Source organism: Pelodiscus sinensis, chromosome 16, assembly GCF_049634645.1.
Source record: "Pelodiscus sinensis isolate JC-2024 chromosome 16, ASM4963464v1, whole genome shotgun sequence".
NCBI lineage: Eukaryota > Metazoa > Chordata > Testudines > Trionychidae > Pelodiscus > Pelodiscus sinensis.
Genome location: NC_134726.1, coordinates 5,240,159 through 5,262,645, shown reverse-complemented (window position 1 = coordinate 5,262,645; position 22,487 = coordinate 5,240,159). Strand labels below are relative to the sequence as shown.

Sequence of the window (22,487 nt, the reverse complement as noted above, 5' to 3'; positions counted from 1 at the left end):
TCATCAGGCAGAGAGTAGGGGGCTGTGAGATCCACTGAAACTCAAATATGTGCTAGAAAGCCTTGGCCCGGCTGCTTGCTTGCTTCCCGAGGCCAGTCAGAACCTTCCCTTCGTGAGTCACACCAACAAATCAGACACAAGACAAGATCCTGTTAGCGGCTGCAGAGGTTCTGGGATTCAGTTACCCAATCCCAGTCATCCCCTTAACTATCCTGAAAACACTGCCCTGGATTGCAGGGGGAGGGGAGAGCTCAGGGTCCCATATCGGCCGGTAGCCCTAGTCTGTTTCCAGTAGCACTTACTGTGACAAAACCCCTGGTTATGTCACGGGCTAAGCAAAGTCCCGCGGAGGGAATGCCGGTGAACACACAGGTCTGAGTGACAGGAGACTGGTTCTAGTCCCAACTCAGGCACTTGTGTCTGCTCCTTGGGCAAATCACTTCACCTCTTTGTGATTCAGTTTGTCTGTCTGTAAAATGGGAGCAACAGTATTTACCAACCTCGCCAGTAAAACACTCTTGGAGGGAAGGTCTTATAGAAAAGCAAACAGGGACAGATGAAAGCACTACAGGCCCACGCCTATGGCCCCTGCTTCCCAGGCTGTGTTATGTGGAATCTGAGCTTTAATTTTGAAAATGTTTCCTCGTCCATTCAAAACAAAGCGTGAATATTTGACCCAGGTGTCCCTGAGGCAGTAATAGCTTCAGGGAACCCCCAGCAGAGGCAGGAGCAGCAGCTGCTACCGCCAGGGAAGAAGCTGCCTGTCCTGCACTCTCTCGGTGAAAGCAGGTATGTGGCTCCCATCATTTCTGGCAGAAATGGAGGGGCCCACTGTTACCGATTCAGCATCTTCAGGGGTGGCGTCTGAGAGAGCTGCATGTGCCTATGGGCCCCCCATCATCTTTATCTAGCCCTGAATGCAAACTGATTCAATGCTATGAGGAGGAGCGGTCACAGAAGATGTTTTGGGATTGTGCCCCAGTGTGCTGGTCACGCCACTGACTCCTGCTTGCTTGCTCTCAGGTGTCCTCCCCCCCCCCCCCCCCCCCCCAGCCTGTCCTGCTGGGCCAGAGCCTCTGGTCTCCTCCAAACAAGGCACAGAGTTGGGCTTACTGCCCCCTCAATGCAGAGCAATGCTGACCCTGAACCATTTCAGTTTGGGGAGGATGCAGTTCTAGAGTACATCTCCCAGGATACCAACCCCCAAAGGGGATAAATCCATCTTTCTTCAAAGCAAAATGGAAAAGGATTTGCCAGATCAGAGAGGGTGGAATTGCAGACGGTGCTAACGCAAGGATTCTCTGGGCAGGATAAGGAAAGGGATTAGCAGGTGTGGTAGAAGAGGCCCAATACTCTATACATCGGGGCTGTCTTGGCTGGGAGCTGGATTATGTCACAAGGTCTGCACTCCCCCAAAGCACTGCTGGGTTACTGCTGACTGGCTGGCCAGGACAGGGAGTGTTGCTTTTTGAGGCGGTACGTTAAGAATTAGTCAATCAGTCATGCTCATTGGGCCATCTTGCTCACATGAACTTCTGACTTGGGATCATCCTCTAGGGCAGCAGTAGGCAACCTGTAGCTTGCAGGCCACCCAGTGGGGTTCCATCTGCGGCCCGTGGACCCGTTGTCTGCCTCCCTGCCCCATGCACCTCTCGTGCACTGGAGCCCTGCAATACCTCCTCCTCCCCCTCGACCTGCAGCTTGTGCACCTCTTTTCTGCCCCCTTCCCTCACACCTTTTGCGCACTGGGGCACTGGAGCCCTGCAATTCGTACTCCCCCCAGCACTTTTGGAGCACCATGAACCCACTGATTTGTGCTCCGTGCCTGTTCCTCTCCCTTCCTCCCTCCCTCCCAGAACTGGAATGTTGTGAATCAGCTGTTTGCAGCTGTTCAAGCTCTGGGACGGCAGGGGAGGAGTGAGGATGGAGCGCGAATCAGCAGATGCATGGAGCTCCGAAAGTGCTGGGAGCAAGGGGGGAGAGGAGGAATTGTGGGGCTCCAGTGTGCAAGAGGCGAGAGGGAAGGGGGCAGAGAAGGGGTGTACAGGCTGCAGGTGGAACTCCAGTGGGTCACGGGCTGCAGGTTGCCCACCACTGGAATCATGTGGCCCATTGAGAGGAAGGAGGGCCACTCATAGTCTTGGTTGCCCATCGCTGCTCTAGGGCCTGCTTGGGGTTGAATGAACGCAAAGGCCAGACCATAAAAGTGCATGGAAGAAGAGAACATTACAGGAAAAAGGGCATTTTTCTCACCGATGTTGAAAGATCAGGGTCTAGCCAGAGCAGAATGGCACTCAGACCACTGAGTTTGTTACTTGCCTAGCCAGGCTCAGCTCATTACTGTGTGTGCTCCCGATTGCTTGGATGTCTCTTCGCCATGTGAATTCAGCCCAGTTCACATGTCACGGTAAGTCAACAGTAGAAGGGAAGCCTGCCTGTGCCCTTCATTACGAGCTGTGCTCAGGGGACAAAGCCATGCAAGAGGGGATCACATTTAAAGCTAAATTAAAGGCTGTCTCCATGGCAGTCAGGTGCAGGACAGGCCTAGTGCAGCCTTGAGCCCTCAGCTGGCCTGACAGACTTGAAAGCGCCCGGCAGTCAGGCAGGCTCATCGTGGGCAGGGCCACATACATGCCAGCTAGTAACTGGGAGCATCTTCGGAGGCTGCACGTGGTTACTTTGTGCAGTGAGTGTGAGAAGCACCAGGCAGTGAAATCACCCAATTCCCTCAGGCCTTCTGCCTCTGAATGCCGTACCCAGGGAGGATGCCTCAGAGCACAGCCACTGGCTCACCACCATACCCCTTGTCTTCCTTGCCCCCACTGTCTGTAATACATAGCCACAGGGCAAACTACGTACAGAGAATGACTTAGGTGTTGCATTGCAGCACCTCACTTTTAGGGGCCCAGACATCCTATCCAATGCCTAGGCAGAGCTAGGCCCCTAAGAAAGGGACTCTCAGAAGCCAGAATGCTGCACAGTCATGTAAGCTAGTCAGCAGCAGACACCTAGCAGAGGGAGGTGGTCTGAGCCCTCACAAGGACTGAGGTGACCAAGTGCTGGCTGGAAGGTGGCCCTCTCTTAAAAACAACAATGGTCTTGTTGCACCTGAGAGACTAACCACAAATATAGATAGATGGTAACATGAGCTTCTGTGGGCACAACCCACTTCTTCTGATGACAGATATCTGAAGAATTGGGTTGTGCCCATGAAAGCTCATGATACTATCTATATATTTTTGCACGTTCAAAAGTTTCAGTTGGTCTCTGAGGAAGCGGGTCTGGCCCACGAAAGCTCATCATCTAATAAACCATCTTGTTAGTCTTTAAAGTGCTACATTGTCCTGCATTTTGCTTCAGCTACCCCAAACTAACACGGCTACATTTCTATCACTTGGTCTCTCAGGCTGTGTCTACACTACATGCCTCTGTCGGCAGAGGCATGTAGATTAGGGTTGTAGGCAAAGGTAAATGAAGCCGCGATTTAAATGATCGCGGCTTCATTTACATTTACATGGCTGCCGCGCTGAGCCGACAAACAGCTGATCAGCTGTTTGTCAGCTCGCCGCTAGTCTGGACGTTCCCCCTCTCGACATTAAAGCCCTTTGTCGGCAGCCCCGTTATTCCTTGTGGAATGAGGTTTACTGGGGCTGCCGACAAAGGGCTTTGATGTCGACAGGGGGAACGTCCAGACTAGCGGCGAGCCAGCAAACAGCTGATCAGCTGTTTGTCGGCTCAGCGCGGCAGCCATGTAAATGTAAATGAAGCCGCGATCATTTAAATCGCGGCTTCATTTACCTTTGCTGAATAAACAAATCTACATGCCTCTGCCGACAGAGGCATGTAGTGTAGACGTACCCCCAAGCGCTACAGGACCATTGTTATGTTTAAAGTTTTTTAAGTTACAGACTAACACAGCTACCCCTCTAAGACTCTTCACTTGTGATTCTCAGCCATGAATCCTCCTCCAGTGAGGTGTTTTAAGGTGCTTCTTGTGAGAACAGCAGCAGCCAATGCCAAACTCCACGCAAAAACATGGGGACAGCTGGTCTCCCTTTTGCCACATCACTATTTACACCTTTTCCAAGATCCTTTACGAATAAGTTCAACAGCACTGGTTCCGATACACACCCCTGGTTTACCCTCTATTTATTCCTACTCTTTCCCCCCTATCTTTTCAGTGGAGTACATGGCAATGTTTTCCTGCTCATCTAACGATCCTTCAATTGACATGTAAGACTTGAATGACCAGCCTTTTTTATCTTAATCACTCTGTCTCCCTCTGTTTATAAACAAACTCCTTGCCTCAAAGAGCAGCACAAGATCTACCTCTGGGGTTAGGGCATGTGCTTTAAGCAGATCTCAAGTACGAAATACAGGGGTTCTAACTTGGGGGGGGGGGCTACAGACCCCTTAGATTCTCCTTAATAGCACCCCATCCAGGAAGCATCAGCCTGCTAATTCTTGGTGAAGATTTTTTTGGGGTTTACTCTAGCTCAGACAGTGTTTCTTAAATCAGCACAATTTTGTAGTAACCAATCCACAGTATATTAATTCACCCGGAACCACATCCATATGCCATAAGCCATTCTTCAATCAGCTGTAGACACAATCAATTTCTAGGCCTGTACCCAACCCAAAAATACAGTCTTAGAAGCGATTGTCATAGACTAGGGTTGAGGGTGAGCAATTATATCAAGGAACAAAGAAAACTAAACAAGAATTCTTATTACATAGGAGATCAGTAATTACGTTGTCAGTATTTCTTATACATTTACACTGCAGGTCCCTCACTTGTGAGTACAGATGCTGTACATCAGTGTTTCTCAACCAGTGGTATGAGTACCTTCATGGGTACTCGAGAGAAGTCTGGGGGGTATATCAATTTGGAGAAAACTGAATTTTTAAGTTTTACAGCACTTTATTATTTTTGTACTTTTTACACCCCAAAATTTCATCACCCGGCCGGCTACGATTAAATTGTTTAAACAAATGTGTTGCAATGGTAGAAAAAATGTTGTGTGTCTGAAAACCATAGGTACTGGGGGTACTTATTTTTTTTAAAGGGGGTACTTATCTTTTTTTTTAAACCTTTATAAAAAAAAGGTTGAGAAACACTGCTATACAGCACTTCCAAGAGTATGGTCCCTGCATTTGAATGGTATGGAATAAAGGACAAGTTTAAAATATCAAACAAATGGATTATAGTTATTGTATTAAATCTCTCGGAGGCCTATTTGCTGGACATGCAAAAGAGAGCGTGCTAATAGCACTAGTGAGTTAAAATGTAGAATCTGGTTACTGGAGGCCTCTCTAAAGAACGCAGACTCAACAAGCTGAAGCTTCAGTTATTTATATTCCATGATAGGAGTAGGAGTACCATCACTTTATCCCCTCTTACCCATGAAACAGGGAAGAATCCTTTCCTCGTGACTGATCCAGAAATCACTCTCCTGACTGGATCCTGCAGCTCAGTCCCCTTTGCTCTATCCTGGCCTAGGGGAGAGGCTGTCTGCAGGGCTCAGTAAGTTTTAGGGTCTCACAAGGTGATCCATTGGAGGAAGGCACCCCCCTTTATTTTCTATTGGACACTAGCCGGCTGGGTGCTCAGATTTCCGCTCTCTGGTTTCTCTGTGAATTCCATCGATATTCAGTAGGGGGTGTCGCTATATAACATCCTTTCGGTCCTTTTCTTACAGGAGGGTTTTTATGTTGGGTTCATTTCAGTATGAGCTTGGGCTATTAATTGGAATTCCCTAAATTATATCCTGCATGGGGGCCTAGACCATTCCTTTCCCATTCTTGTGCCCTGCCATCCCGTCATTTCTAGAGTGTAACCATTTACAAATAAAACAAGCAACGTCCTTTAGCCTTCCTCTAACCCTCGTGGGCACAGTCTGGTTTTTTTTTTTTTTTTGCACTTCACATCTTCTGGAGCTTATCACGGGATTGGAGACTTTATACTGTCAGAATAAACCAGGTTAGTCACGCAGAGAGATGTGCATCTGAGTCATAAGGCAAACAAGCGTATCGCTTGAGGTGAAGGCAGTGTGGGTTGGGTTTCTTGCAGGAACAGACAGTTTGCTCCGGTTGACCTTCAGTTTTCTGGGACTCGTAGCTAGTTATTTCTAGATGGTTTAAACTTATGCTTCTGCACTCACCCCTGGTTTGTAATACTTGGTAGCTAGCCGGTGAGACCGAGGGATGTGCTCCTGCAAATCATGGGAGGTTCTCTTTAACAGTAACTTGTTACAGACTTTGTTAATCATTGGAGCTTTTCTTTCCTGGTAATTGTGCATTTTAACTTTAGCTTAATTAATGCTCTCCAGCTGAGAGGCCCTACTTGTTGGGACAGGCCTACTGGCTCTCCCTGTCACTCTTGCGGGGTGGGGGGGAAGGAAAGGGGATGGATGCAAACTACAGAACCTAGGAGTGAACACTTTAGCCAGCAGAGTCTCTGTCTCCTGCTCAGATAAGTTAACCCTCCCTCAGCTTTCCCTTGGCCACAGGGGCAGCACATGGAGACCCGCAGGGCCACAGGAATATGCTGACAACAGTAGCTAGCCACAGGAAGCTGCTCTAGCCCCAGTGCACTGCCAGCAGGGACCCCCCAGCCATTTAAAATCATCCAGGGACATCAGGCAGGCCAGGGGATGCACCACAGCAAGCACATGGGAGCAGCAGGTGTGGTTGGGCCCAGGCCAGAAATATCCCTGGTCCCCAGGCACCATAGGCCCATAGAACTCACCAGCTAGGAGCTTGCCCCCCTTTCTGGGTTTGTTAGCCTCTAAATCCAGCCACACAGGGACTAGCAACAGCCCCATACTCTGAGGCCAGCTACTTGGGTTGATACAGGCCCTGTGTGTTCCTGCACAGGTGAGCATCCTTAATAAGCTGCCTCCCGCTTAAATATCCCCTGCTTGCAGCCTAATTAGTTGATTGGATCCATCTGAGCTAAGTCCAGGCTTGCTGGGCCACTGTGGAGGGTGGACCTCATCACACAGTACAAAGCGCACCACACAACTGGGTCACAGTGAAATCAGCGATCAGAGATGTAGTCCCGCTGGGAGCTTAGCCCATAAGAGAGTATGGGGGCTGGAAATACAACACCCATCAGACAATGCACATTCTCAACCAACCCTACAATCTTTGATGTCAAATTAGTTGGTTAAAAAAGGCAAAACTAAGAAAATGGTTTTCACAGCCAGCATCAGCCACCCTTTGTAGCTTTTGTCTGTTAAAGTTCCAGGCTTTTTTACTTCTGAATTAATAAAACCAACCAGTGTGGATGTTCTTGTATTCTGACACAGCTCCTAGTCCCCATCGCCTTTGAGGTTTCTTTAGCTCAGACTAATTTGTGGCCAATTTGTTTAGGGTTTGCTTTTTTCTCTGCAAACTCTAGCAGCGTCTCCCTTTCTTGCAGCATATTTCTTTGGGAATGTGCATTGACAGTTCACAACCCCAGAGACTGTTTTCATTTTACAAGGTGAAATCTGTATTTGATGCATATGCCACGGCATCTTTTTGGATGAAACGGTGGGCAGCTGTGCAGAGAGGCTGCGCTGTGCCTGCTGCTGTCTGCCAGCCTTGCAGCGGATGCAAAATTCTCCTGCTGCCAACAACTCGGATCATCATGCCATGGCAACTGCCTTTTCCACAGCGAAGCCCTCCGTTTGGGAGCATCTTTCACGTGGCATTTTGTGAGCAAACGCCTCCACAGATTGATCTCCAATCATGACTAATTCAAATGTGCCACAAATCCCATTTTTTCTGAGGCCCGCCTAGATGGTTCCATAGTTCCATACGTCTAATACCGGCCTCTGTGGCTGAGTGCCCTGCAAAACACCAGCCTCAGATCTTGCCCCATGCCTGGAGCAGGAAGAGGGAAGGTTGGGGTGACCAAGCAGCAAGTGTGAAAAATCAGGATGGGAGTGGAATAGGCGCCTGTATAAAACAAACCCCCAAATATCGGGACTGTCCCTAAAATATTGGGACATCTGGTCACGACCAGGAGGCGCTGGCACTGCATGTTCCTGAGATACCCTCCCTCTAAGACGGGACTGAACGGAGAGAATGACAGAGCGAGCACCCTTGACAGCGGGACCCCAGGCACTGAATGTCACTGTAACCCGACTCCAAGGCCTGGGCGTGCACCTGTTCCTCTGGCGGTGGGGTCCGGTTTTTCACTCTCCTAGCAGAGGTGTGGTTGGATCATGCCCACTCCTCATGTCCAGAATGCCTGGCCCTGCTGGAAGGGCCCACTGGTGATGGGGGGAGGGGGGGGGAGGCACCAGTCATGTGATTCCCGCAGCCCGGGAAAGGGTCAGGGCGACCCCCTTCAACCTCATGCCCCACCTCTCCCACCCTTGCTTCACCACTGCCCCGCCTCTTCCCCCAACCCAGGTGGCCCAGAGGACTAGTGGGACTGGGAGTCCAGCGTGGCAGCAGGCGTCTGCTCCCCCCACACTCACCAGCTGCAGTGGGGCAAGTGGAGAAACGTGGCCCCAGCTCACTCTGCTTCCTCCCGTGAGTGCAGGGTATTCCCACCCTGAGCGACATGGCGGGGAGAGCAGAGTGAACTGGGGGCGCCTTGCTCCACTTCCCCTGCCACTGCCAGTGAGTGTGGGGGGCCAACCCCCTGCTGCAGGCACCAGATCCCCCTGCCCCATAAGTCTCCCTGCTGGCTGGCACTGAAGGCGACCAGGGGGCACGTGACCCCCACAGAAATCAATTTCTCCATCCATACACGGCAATTTCCGCATTCTCAGATCCACCCCCACTGCGTCTGGGAAGGGATGGCCTGTTATCCCAACCCACTCTTCACCAAGCCCACGCTCATTACGTTCCCTGCCGCACGCTGGCCAGAGCTACCCTTGCTAGCCGCCATTCTGCCTGGGACAGAGGCAGTAAGGAGGCGTCGCTAACTCAGACAAAGGCATTGTCATTTCAGCTCTGTCTCTGTCAGTGATGACTGGAGAACTCTGCTGGTCGATAAAGAGAGAGAAACTTTTTTTAGGCAGTGCTCTGCCGCCGAGAGGAGAGCACCCTTCACCACAGACCAGGAGGTCCAGTCCCAGGTCTTCTACTGACATTTCAGTGGCGTTCGCAGCCCTCAGTATGAACCAAGGACTCGTACCTTTTGCATGTGTGAGGCAGGGCTGGCCTTCCCATGAGGCGAACTGAGGCAGCCGCCTGAGGTGCCAGACTGTGTGTGTGTGGGGGGGAGCACTAGGATCCAGAGTGTAGAAGAGTGTGTCTGCTGCTGGTGCATATGTAGGTAGCAGAGCAGTACCACGAGAAGAATAGAACAGGAAGAAGGCAGCATTGAGACCTTTCAAAGTTTTGGCCCAAGTGAGGGGGAATGATGGTGTCATTTGAGCTCCGTGCCTCAGGTGCCAAAATGTTGTGGGCAGGCCCGGGTGGGAGGGTAATGGTTATTCACCCATTTCCCTGAGAAGTTAGCACCCGCACAAGGTAATTTCCGGCTGAGCTGAGAACAGAACCCTGGGTTCTAAAAAACCTCTCCTGGCACCCTGTCTAAGAAATGACACACTCTGTCACCCACGCTGACACAGTGTGGGTCTGCGTCGCCCTCTACTGGCTAGTCCGCATGTAGCGGCTTGACTCTGCTACTACTGTGCTAACACTGCCCAGTTTTTAATTGCTGAAAGTTGCAGAGCGAAAATCCCACTCGTCTCCTAGCTGCACCTTCAGCAACCTCTTAGCCACAGCATTGACCTGGGAGCTCAGTGTTCAGCCAGTTTCCACTGACTCCGAAGCAGGGGTGAGAGGAACTTCAGTTTCTTACAGGTACTGTCACAGGGCAGGGTGCGGGGGCTGCCATGCAACAGTGCCTGTGAGAAATTTAAGTGTGGGGTGGAGTGTGTGTGTGTGGAGGGGTTTCAAGTCAGGCGGTTGAGGTGTGTAGTGGGGGAGGTGCCAGAATTAGGGTTGCGGTAGAGGAGGGGCTCAGGGCAGGTCAAGCGGGGAGGGGGCTTCAGCATGGGCTTCTGGGCTGAGGCAGGCAGCAAACAAAATGCAGTCTATATAATGGATAAGCAAAATATGGCCCGCAGGCTGGATCCAGCCCACCACACCACTGGATCCGTCCTGCTAGCAGCCCGCAGCCCAGTGGGAGCCTCAGACAGGCTCCTTCCCTGCCACACCCCTGCATGCTGCTCAAAGTGGTATGCTGCATGGGTCCACGCTACTCCACTGAATCCCAGCTCAGGGTCCTAACAGCAGCAGGGTGAGGCAGCTAAGGTGAGAGGGGTGGGGTGGGTCTGGCTTTACCCAACTGGGGGGATGTGTAGCACCCCCTCGCTCTCCAGTCCGGAGGGTGGCCACTCTGCCTTGCTACAAAAATGCAACAACAGTCCCAGGCAAACAAGGAAGGATAACTGGGTGAAATTCATCATGCAGCTGAGGGTCAGCGAAGACATCATGTTATTTGTTCATCTCTTTATGATGATGCTCTACATACAAATGTGATCTCATTTAAGTTATATAAGCAAATGGTGTTTATGCTCCTTTTTTGGTAGATTTTTAGCGAGTTCTATTGTTTTTAAAAAGTATTTCCCATTGGTTTTAAATTTTGTTGAATATTTCCATGTTATTTTTTGTATTGGAGGGTGAATAAAAGCATCTCACTTACCTTCTCTAGCCCTTTCCATATTCAGCAAACCTCGATCACGTCTCCTCTTACTCAGTTCCTCCTTAACAGTCCATCTATTTTAACGCCGCTTCATACAGAAGTCTATCCACGCCTCTAATCATCTGCATTGCCCATCTCTGGAGGTCTTTGGTTTCTGGTGTCTATTCTGGACGAGGTGACTAGCATTGACAATAAAATGCTATTTGTGCTATTATTTTCCATCCATTTTCTTTACGCGTTGGCCATTACTGCATGCAGCAGAGGATTTCTAAACCATCTGTGGTGCAACCCAACTCTTTTTCCCACAGAGGTTTCAGAGTATTTAGAATCCAGTGAGGAGGATGAGATGTTAAAATTACTCCTGTCCATCACGCTGCCTGTTCACCGGGCCTGGTCAGGTCTCTCCAGGATCCAGTTTTGAAAGGTTGCTGTTCTCAAAAATGTAAACTGAAGCTGTGTTAGGGAAGGGCGGCTTCTTTAGGGTGGTGTAGGTTGCCAGCGGTGTTCCACTCCACAAGTAGCACCAGCCATTCTTTTCCCAGCCCTCCAACTACTCTCTTCCTGTTTAGCTGCTACTTGGCCATCCGTTTGTCTTGGTGCAGTGGTGTTGTGGGCACAGCAGCCCTATGCATGGTCATGCCAGCCAAACCTGCTGGTGCTTCAGCAGCTGGTGTTCTCCACGCCCACCTGCTGAGCACCCCATGTGGAGCTCCAGGACCTGATTGTTAAGACGTGGGTAGGAAAGGGAGGGGGCAGTGCCCTGTCAATGTGACTCATGGAGCAAGCGGTGAGGCAGATGATAGTGACACATGCCTAGCAAAGACCTGCAGTGGGGGAGAATGGTGATCTCCAAGGCTCCTTACTGGCCGTTTTCTCCCCTTTCTTCTGCTCTATGAAAAGTTTTCTTCCTAAAGGTTAAGAGAGGACTTGAACACAATGTGTAAGCACCTGCCTTGGCAGAAGACAGCAGAGGGTTCTCCAGTCCAGCAAAGGCACTACAAGATCTGCTGGCTGGGAGTGGGAGCTAGACACATTCAGGCTAGAAAGAAGGTGAGGGTGAGGGTGATAACCGTAGAATAGGGTCCCTGGGGATGCGGCACACTCTCCATCACTTGAACTCTTTATGGTGTGATTGGGTATCGCTCTAAAAGACCTGCTCTAGTCCAGTCAGAAGTTATGCAGTTGATGCTGGAATCACTGTTTTCAGGCCCAAATTGTGGAGGAAGTCACACGGGATGAGGGTGATGGCCCCTTCTGGCCTTAGTCTATTAACATCTTGGCTTAAGCTGTTCTGCTATCACTGAGCACTGTTGGCTCTTCCCACAGGTATGTTGGTATGTGCCAGTTGGGCCAGGAGGCATGTGAACTGAATTATTATTTATTCCAGTACAGCCTAAGAATGGGGTGCTCCTGTGCTCAGTAGAGTAGCTGACAGTCTCTACAGTGAACTTTTTACAGAATAAACAGACCACCCAGACACCAGCTAGGGGACAGGAAAACAAGATATTGGCACAAAAGGCTGGAGTTTTAATTAGGGCTGCTTGAATAGCGAATTAGTTCAGGCAGCTGATATGAAATCAATCCCTAGAGTCTATCTCCAGCATTATATCCATGAGTAGTCAAAGGCAATTAAGCTCTTCCCAGAGTTCAGATCTGCTGGTTACAAACAGGAGGCTGTTGACAAAGCAAGGGACTCATTCAACTGCTGGATAAAACAAAGTGTGAATGAAAGAGGGAGAGGGTCACAAAGATGGACTTGACTCATTCCAGCTGGAAAGCCTGGCAGATCTCTTGCTGGAGATTCCAGCCTCTTTTCACAAATGCTGCCATATCCTAGCCAATGGCTATTGCCCATAGACCCAATCTGGATACGTGTTTTAGCCCTGCAGTTCAAACGGAGGTTACAGAGGGGTGCCAGGCTCGGAGCGCATCAGATGAAGAACTGGACTGAATCTTATGAAAACAGGAAAGGCTTCAGATCTGGATTAGAGCTATATGGAGTTCCTACTATACCTTGGGCCAACAGGGGCTTGTTTTCATTCCTCAACAGTGTTTCCAGAACAACCACATCCCCCAAAATCCAGCACAATGCAAAGGTCATAGCCATCTGAAACCAGGAAGATCCCAAGAGCTAGTGATCCATCTCGGCTTTGTGCCAAGTATAAGCTTACAAAGAGACCTATTCTGATGGGCATCAATGGGGTTATCAAGCCACAACTGTTCTTTGTTCAGACAAGGATGCTGAACGCTAGATCACGTTATTCCCCTAACAGAAGGCATTGAAGATGCCTCTGAAGGGACAAGCAAGTTGGCAGGCTCTAGTGCATCGATCAGCTGAATGTGAGGCTGTCAGGCAGGTGCGGTTGATTGCCAAGTTGTCACATGCTATTCTCTGTAAATCCCTGATGCCGTTCACCATGGAAACGACAACAAGTTTGAGTTCCTTCTTGCAAGCTAGAGACAGTCAGCTGGCTTAGACATCTCTGTAAGGGTTGCCTACAAGGATCAAGTCTAGAGTCTCTCCTTTTCAGCATCTAGACTTACAAGCTTCTAACAACTAAAGCCAAGCATGTACATGTGGCTGGGATCGGTCTCTCTGATGTGGAGAACAATCTACCAACATTGAAGAGACATTCTCAGGACGTGAATGCTCTGGCCACACCTTCATCAATGGAGATTTATTCCAAGTTTGACTGTGGTCACAAACTTCCATCTGAACAATTGCCTGGCCCATCAACCCCTTACAGTTTGTGTTGAAGGTTGTCCACTCCCTTTTCAGCCAGTGTGTCACTTCACTTTCTAGAAAATCACTGCTCTGGCAGTTGATCTTCTGGAGTTTGATTTAGTGGGTCTAGTAATGACCTGCTAAATTGAATGCTAAGGGGCGCCCCCCCATCGATACTGGAACACCTACTCCTCATGAGGAGTAAGGGAAGTCTACAGGAGCGTTTTCTCCCATCAACCTCCCACTGCGAGGACGGCACTGAAGCTCAGCTTAAGGTACGTCAACTCCAGCTATGTGCTTTACGCAGTGGGAATTGCGTGCCTTAAGCCGACTTTTGGCTGTGGTGTGGGCCTGGTCTTATTTAGAATGTGGCCCAGTCTACAACACTTAAACTCTCACTGCTGTGAGATAGAAACTAGCAGGAACCTTGTGGAGAACAGAAGCAAATGTTCTATCAACCTTCTTCCTAGCACTGGTGTTTGTTCCAGCAGAATATTGTGTAGCTGCTGCCCTACCTCCCCCTCTGCTGGACACAGGTTTCCTGGGAGCACTGTGGGGAAGACAGAGCTCTGTCATGTTACCATTCAGCAGCCCTAACCAAGGCCCTGGTGCCAAAGCCCTTCAGACACACCTCTCTTTGAACGGTGGTGACAGTACAAGGGGCACTTGCCAGAAATGCAGATGTTGGTGGCTGGTTTTGGCAGTGAGTCTAAGAAGGTATGGGCCTCTGGCTTGCTGAAACATGGCATGGCAGACACCCATCATGGCTACAAGAACAAACCGGCACCGGGTCTTCTGATCAGGGATTGGCCGAGCCCAGCATAGTGTGTACAGACGTCTGGAGAGGCTGAGTTGATGTTGATGAACTCAGCAGATGCTAATGTGTAGTGATCACCTACAGCGCATGTTCTATTCCACCTTGGTTTGCAGAGGATGGTTTGAATCCACCATGCAATTAAGGCAGCTGTTTAGCTCTTCCCAGCTCTGTAACTTTCCTAATGCTGCCCATGGCAGCTGCTGTTTAAATCCTCTGCGATTTCTGCTTTCTGCAAGGCCAGCGGAGAGGATAAGGGAGCTGCTGCTCATTTTAAATCTCCCAGTTCAGGAAAGCTCTGAAAAGAGTGTTGCTAGCATGGCAGCCCTTCACCTGGTAAGCTGCACCCATTCAAACAAAGTGTGCTTTTATATAGCCAAATGCAGCACTACACCTCTCTACCTCCATGCTATAAGCAAGGCATGTGATTGCCTGGCTCGTGCACACATACTTGTGCTAGTGCTGAGCTAGTGGGAGTATAAAAAGCCGTGTAGCTGTAGCAGCATGGGTAGTAGCAGCAGAGACATGTCTGTGTTGTGCCAAGAACAAACCAGCCTAAACTTGGTAGGTATACCCTCGGTCCAGGTCAGCTGTGCCTCCATTCCCACTACCTGTGCACTACTCTTTTTAAAATCTTTCTTCCAGTCCTCTTAGAACTTTTCCCATATTACAAGTTTTATTTAAAAACAACAATCAATCCACAAAGGCCCTTGGCCAATTCTTTTACATCTCTTGGCTGCAAGATACAAAAAACGGAATCCGAAAACTTTCAATAGTTGTGGTTTCACATCCTCAGACACTGTGCGGATGGAAATATTTCATTATTGTATGATGTGAGTACTTCATCCAGCTTCTTTCCAAGCATGAGATGGAAATATTTATTGAACACTTTCCTGCGTCTGTACTGACAGCTTCATGGAATTGGGAAGTATAGCTATTTCTTGCAAAAATTTCAAAGGAGGATTTTTTTTCCACTTTGTTTAAAAATTTCCATAAAAGTGTTGGTGCTTTTATCACAAACTGAAAACCAAACACTTGATAGTTTTCAAACTTGAAAACTGTTTTTTTCATTTCAGTTTTTAAAACCAAATCAATATAATTTCTTAATAGAATCATGCAAAATGTCAATGAAAATAGAAAGTTTTCTGTGGAGGTTTCTGTTTTATCAAAAATTTAATTAAAAAAAACCTTAAGTAAAAAAGTTTTGATGAGCTTTACAATTTTACCATCTCAGTCTAGTAATGGACATATACTATTGATTGGATTCCTTGTTTCTGTCAATTTTTAAAAATTCCTTTGTGTTCTTAACTTGCTTCAGCATGGTTTTTTTTACAGACATCATTAGCATCCCTTATCAAATGTCTGCATTTCTTCACTTCTATTAATTGTTATCAGCATCTTTCTTGTCTATTTGTTATATTCTTTCATTTAATTATTTGCTGCTTTACCTTCTCTTCTAAGGGAAGGATTTTAAAAAACTGATTTACTTTTATTTTGTGATTATGGCTCTTTCGACATCTAATAAAACATTCTTAAACATCACTAATCATCATTTACATTTTTCTTTTTAAGTTTCTTCTCCTAGTTATCATGACCCTTTAAACCCCAAAGATGCCTGTAACTCATCCTAGCTGTTTCTGTATATTTTCCAAGTATCCCTTTTCTATCTCTTCATTAACAAGTATTTTACCACGTTTTCCTTTCTTCATAATTCTTGAACCTTGTTTTCTCTCTCTCATTCAGGATAGTTTTAGAAAGTAAATATCAATAAATCAGCGCACTAGCAGTATAATAACACTTTGTTATGCTAGCACAACTGGCATTCTTGTCAGAATCCTAGGATGCTGAAAGAGTTAACATTTTATAATGGTGTGTGTAGCTAATTAGTTACCATTAATAAACCCCTCTGTAATTTTGGGGTCTCTGCAGCGCTTTGCTGTTTTTCTTCTATTAATTGCATTTTTGGTCTCACCTTTACGGCAAAAGCAGTCAACATTGCAAGAAAATGACTCAAAACCTTCACTCTGTTCCTTTCAGCTGCCTGCATGTTAATTACATAATGTTAGGCTGAAATGGGCTCTTCTGTATTACCTAAGACAGGCATGCCAGCTCCGTGATCACTAACTAGTCATGCTATTGGTCCCCTCAGGGCACATCTCGTTCAACGAGGCAGTTACATTGGTTTGGTGGGTGGGCGTTTTGGAGGAGTGAAATCATTTTATAATCTCTGTGGCTGCTCAAAGGAGGAAGGTCAAACATCCACCTTCCAGCCCTGAGTTAAGCTTCCCTTTCAGAAACAACATGCCTATTAGAGCGGCTGTGATAGCAAAATGGGGAATCTGTTGCAGAGGGAATTTCAGCTACCGTGATAAATGAATGTGACAGGCACTAGACAAGCAGAATCCCGCATCCAATGGCAGCGTGTGAGTCGCTAGCAAAACTGCAATGGCAGCAGCCTGCTTTTGTGTAACAATGGGTGATGGGGGCTTGGGCCTGGGTTTCGCATATCCAATGTGCATGCAGGTAAATAAGGCAGGCTGGGGGCCCATTCCCTGGGCCTCTTACACTGGTGCTGGATTTAAGGCTGAAGACCAACACCATGTATTGCACTTGGAAACAAAGGGGAAGCTTGAGCAGATCCTGGAAAAAGGTGTAAAATGTGTTCCAGGCAGCATTCCCCACTAGTTAGACCCCAAAGATGTCTGTGGGTTAGTTCCATGGTGATTATCCATTGCTGAAGTCACACAGCTGTGGGCACCTGGAGTTCTGTCTGCATCCAAAAGACATTCAACCTCTGGCGCAGCTGACAAGGGGGAAAGAGACTGTTGCCCACCTCTGCTTCCTTGGTACACTGCAGCAGACAGCCTTTCAGATCCAGCCCTGGAGCAGATCTGTTTGATGTCAGCTGTTTGATGTCAGCTAGCAGCTCCAGGCTATGATACAGGTCTGCACTGATGGTGTGGTGTTAGAACCTCCTCATGAGCCCAGTCACAGTACATACACAATTTTGAAAGGGGACTTGTAGCCCTGGTCTATACTAGGGGTACGTCTAGACTACAGCCAGTTCTGTTGACAAAGCAAGCCGCTTTTTCGACAGAGAGGCTAGACGCGCTCTTTTGAAAAAGCACAGTGTGGATGCAATAGCGCCTTTTTTCAACAGAACTCTGTCGAAAAAAGGCGTTATTCCTCGTAGAATGAGGTTTACTGCCGTCGACAAAACTGCCGCGTTCTGTCGACTCACTGTCGACAGAACTCAGCGGTAGTATAGACGCAGGTATAGTTTTGTCGACAAAAGTCCACTTTTGTCGACAAAACCCTGTCGTCTAGACACATCCTAGGGCTCTATTTTGAAGTAACCTCCCTTTGGTTGAATTTATAAGCGTAACATCCACACGACCAAGCCTATTATTTTTAAATAACAGGCCGCTTAATTCAAAATCTGCATTTCTGTTTTTCATCTGAAGTAATGCTAATTCCAAAATAGCAATTCTGATATAGCAGTAGTGTGGATGCTCCGGTGCCGCTATTTTGAATTAACTACTCCCCAGAGACATTCGAACTAATTACTCCCCAGTGTTTCCTGGGCGCTAAGTCCAAGTAGTGTGTCCACATTAACGGAGCCTGCCTCGGACTAATTTTGGGGGTCGTGGCCACGCTAGTTTGATTTTGTTCAATCGGGAGTTATTAAATTGAATTTATTAATTTTGAAATTGCTTCCCAGTGTAGACATGGCCTTATAATTCTAAGCTTTGGCAAGGGTGTCTAACTTAGACCCTGGTATTCAAGAAATTGAGTCACTGTGGATAGATCTCTGAAAAAAACCTGCTCAGTCTGTAGCAGCAGTCAAAAAAGCTAACAGAATGTCAGGAACAATTAGGGAAGGGATAGATAAGACAGAATATCATAATGCCGCTCTATATAAATACATGGTCCACCAACCTCTTGAATACTGTGTGCAGTTCTGTTCACCCTGTCTCAAAAAAGGTATTAGAATTGGAAAAAGTACAAAAAAGGGCACCAAAAATAAATAGGAGTATGAACAGCTTCTGTGTGAGGAGAGATGAAAAAAACGGGGAGTCTTCAACTTTGAAAAGAGATGGCTAAGGGGGATGAACTAGAGGTCTAGGAAATTGTGACTAGTATGGAGAAAGTGAATAACGAAGTGTTATTTACTCCTTCGCATAACACAAGACCCAGGGTCACCCAATGAAACTGGTAGGCAGCATATTTAAAACAAACAGGAGGACATATTTCTTCACACAATATGCAGCAACCTGTGGAACTCCTTGTCAGGGGATGTCACAAAGGTTAAAAATATAATGGGTTTAAAATAAAAATAGATAAGTTCATGGAGGATAGGCCCAGCACTAGCTATTAGCTAAACTGAACAGAGATGCAACCCCGTACTCTGGAACTCGGATTACCAGAAGATGGGTGTGGATTCATTGACTGGCGATTCTGTTCATTCCCTCTGAAGCACCTGGCATTGGTCATTGGGAGCATATTGAGTGAGATCAGGGGTGGGTAATTTTTTTTGTGGTGGGGATGACAGAAAAATCAGTCAGGAGCCACAAAGAAGTGAGAAGCGAAAAACCCAACTTTCACTGACCTGCCTCCCAAGTGAGAAGCAGAAAGAGAAAACCCTCACAGATATGCCCCCCCCCCCACTGAGAAGCAGGGAAACAAAAACACTTCTCTCAAGTGCCATCCTGGGGGGGAGGGAATAGGATAGGCGATGAGGCTCAGGGCTTACCCCTAGGGCTAGATTAACTCTTCTGGGGGGTCAGGTGCTAATAGATTTTGTGAGGGCCCCCTAGGATCTGGTGTGGGGCCAAAAACGAGAGGTTCAGTGTGTGGGAAGGGGCTGCCAGAGAGCTGGCTGCGGGTAGGGATTTGGGGTCTGGATGGGAGGACGGGTGCAGGAGTGAACTGGGGGCATGATATCTGGGCGGGAGGTAGGCTCAGGAGCAGTGTGGAGGGGAGGGTGCACGGTCTGGATGGGTGGGAGGGAGGGTGCAAGCTGGGGGTGGGGGGGTCTGCACAGGAGGTGGGGTGTAGGAGTAGGGGTCTGGGTGGGAGGGGACAGGGGGGGATTGGGCATCTACCTGGCGCAGCTCCCGGGGGGCATAGGTGACTCTGTGTGGCTTAATTCGAAATCTGAACTCCTGTGTCTGTATTGCTCTTGGGGGTGGGAGTGGGGGGCAGTGATCTCAGCGCTGTGCCTGGGCCGGGGGAGACCAGGAGATCTGGCCCAGCAGGACAGGGCGATGAGAAGCCCCAGAGAGCAAGGAGACGAGTGTCAGTGGCTTTGTCAGCACTCCTAAGGGTCTTCTGTGACCGCCCCCCCCCCCGTCATACATCCCTCCACTGGCTTCCCCGTTCTCTGCTGTGTGGAACCCTCACTGCTGGCTTTGTGCTTTTCAGCACAGCCGTCTTGAGCTACCCCCACCTCCCACCTCTCCTGTGCTGTGGAACCGCCCCTCCATTCTGCAAAGGAAGCCAGTTTGGAGTGCTCCTTTCTTGCCACTTCCTCCCACCCAGCTCCCGGGGCATGAGCTGAGCTCCCAGCCTACAGAGCCTCCTCCCTGCTCCTTCCGACCCCTCCTCTGCCGTGCTGGCTACAAAGCTTTCCGCCATGGCGAGGCCAGGCCACGTGTGTGCTGCCATTGCTGCTGGTCACTGGGACTGCGACTGTCTGGCTGGGCCCTTGTCCTCCTCGGTCTGAGCCCGTCTCTTGTCCTTTTCCTACATCGCGACTATGCTGTGTGCACCCAAGGGGCTGCTGGTCCCTGACCGGGATGCTAGGCATTACCCCCACACGGCTCGTGCTGCCACTACTAGCACCATTGAGACACTAGGTCGGGCCGACCTACTCAGCCGAGCTGGGGGGAGGGGGCGGTGCAGGGGCGTGGTTTCAACAGGATTGCTGGGCCCCTGAGCAGTGGTGGGGGGGCGGGGCCTCTGGCAGAAGGGGCGGGGCTGGAGTACAGCAGCCCCCACCCTGTTGTCCCTCTGAGCCACACGGAGCACGCGGCACAGGGCTCTGAGCATGCCACACGGAGCTCCTGCTGCGCTTTAAAGGGCCCAGTGCTCTGGCCGTGGCAGGGGCAGTGACTGGGGGCCTTGGGCCCATTAGAATCACCAGGCCCTCTTTGCCCATCCCCCGTCGGCAGGCCTGTTCTCCTCACCTGGGTACCTGTGCGATGCTAGTGCAAGGGGGAACCTGACTGGGATGGTCTGTAAGACACGAACCAGAGCCCTCGACAGAAGGGAACCGGGTAGGAAGGTAGCAGTGCAACACCACATCCATGTGGAGCTGTACCACAGGCAGAGCAGAGCTGGCCAGCACGGGCCTCCTCTCTTCCCGTTTCTCCGGCACTTTAACCTTTCCAGGCGCCTATTGATGCCCCCCCACCAGCACACCTGACTGTTTCCTGGTGCAGAGAGAAGGGGAAATGCCTTTGGCTGCTGGGGCATTTTTGGCCTTTTTCACCTGGGCTTTTTCTGAAGACCTCCCCCCCCCACACACACACCCCTCCACAGCATTGTCATCACCAATTCTGCTTCAATGGCATTAACCCACGTGTGGGCTGGCATGGGCCAGGCTGCTCCAGCCACGTCTGTGCAGCTGGCTCTGAGCGGGTGGGGTTGAGTAAGAGGCAGACAGAGCTAGTCTGGCACTAAGGGACCACAGGAAGGTGTAAAGTCCCCCTTTGCCTCCCTTGGGATGGTCCCAGGCACAGGAGGCGCTGCATCATTTTGGGCAAAGTGCCAGGTGCCAGGACAGGCCCGTGCCCAGCGATTCTGCCCCCTGCAGTGCATTGTGCAACAAGAGACCTCGCAGCTCCTGATGTGGCAAAAAGTGCACCCCCGCTGTCACCAGCACAGGGAGGAACTGGGCCCTGGCAGTCAGAGGGGAAACGGCTTCTCCATAGCCCTATTCTCTGCGCTAAGCAGAGGGCGTCCCAAAAGCGGAGGTGGGGGCTCACATGGGTGAGGGAACCCCGTATAGACCTGCCGGAGGGTCAGACCATGCTGCAGTAGTGCATGGTAAAGATCGGCAGACTTTAAAGCGTGGCTACAGTCCCCATCATTGGACGTGAGAGAAAACAAAGCAAAACCAAAGCGACTTCTGTGTCTGAAAATAAATCCTTTTCTTTTAAAGGTGAAAAATGTCGAAGTTTTATTGACCTTGCCCCGGCTTCTGAGAAAGGTAAGACCAACAACAACTGAGGCTGTCAAGGCTGTTCCCCACTCTGGCACTTCGAGTGTAGAAGGTGGGGGCCCGCAAGAGACCTTAAAAATACCTTGCCTCTAGAGGCTTCTGTTTTAAAGACTCCCCAAGGTCACAGGTCCCCTGACCTTGGGAGATAGGGGTTGTTTTTACCTGAGTGGTGGCAGGAAGAAAACACTTGGGAACTTCTTTCAGAGGGATACCCCAAGAAAGCTTAAAAGAAAGAAAAAAGAAAAAAAAACCAAAAAGGACCCTGCAATCTCTGATTGCCTAAGACTGAGAGGTCAGCTGACACAGACTCCTATTACCTTCCAGGACACAAGAATCAAATCATAGCCTTACAAAGGTGATTTTATTAACAAAACAAAAAGTAAACTTGGTTGCTAGGTGTTACAGAGCGACTGAGAAAAGAACAGATTAAAACACAGAGAATTGCATCCCTGGGATTCAGTTCAATTATAGTGTTTGCAGGGGGCACGTGGACTTAGCACAGAGACATTTAACCAAACGAGAAACCAAGAAAATAACCTGATCGCATCGAACTAAAACAACATTCCCTCTCACTTACATATCCATATCTTCAAGATCCAATCCATTTCTGGGCATGGGATTCCTGCCTGGTTCAAAGCTCTCAGAGGTTCTCCGGGCTCCCTACCAACACTTCCTCGCTACCCGAGTTTAGCCCTTTAATTACTGAATGCCGGGATGTTCAGCATCCCGCTCACCCATCACAGAGGCTCCTTCCCACTTGTCTCTTTGCAGATATCACTATTATTTTCTCATGCTTCTTCAGCACCATAATGTGCTTTGCACCTCAAAATGCAAAGTGACTCGTGCAATAGAAATCAGAGAATAACTAGCCAGCCCAGGGGGTGGGGCGTGGAGTGAGAAAGAACCTCCAGCCAGTCTTTCCCTACCTGTGAGGCAAGTGCTTGTGGGAGTGGTGTGGAGCCAGGTGCCTCTCCTGAGGAAACCCAGCGCTTTCCAGGAAGCCAAACTATAAACCACAGCTCAGAAACATCTTAACCCTCAGCAATGGGGGAGGGGAGCAGCACATCTG

At 49.2% G+C, this 22,487-nt stretch overlaps 1 protein-coding gene and 1 long non-coding RNA gene across 3 annotated transcripts in view; one reads left to right on the top strand and one right to left on the bottom strand.

Moving 5' to 3' along the window:
* Nucleotides 1-22,487, top strand: part of GSG1L (GSG1 like) — a 94,442-nt gene that overhangs the window by 5,717 nt on the left and 66,238 nt on the right. For both annotated transcript variants that reach the window (XM_075899199.1, XM_075899197.1), the window contains exon 2: nucleotides 21,359-21,406. In XM_075899199.1, the coding sequence (XP_075755314.1) occupies nucleotides 21,359-21,406 (48 nt within the window). The remainder of the gene's footprint in view (nucleotides 1-21,358; nucleotides 21,407-22,487) is intronic.
* LOC142818576 (uncharacterized) overlaps nucleotides 1-22,487 on the bottom strand; it is a 32,580-nt gene that overhangs the window by 500 nt on the left and 9,593 nt on the right. The window lies entirely within an intron of this gene.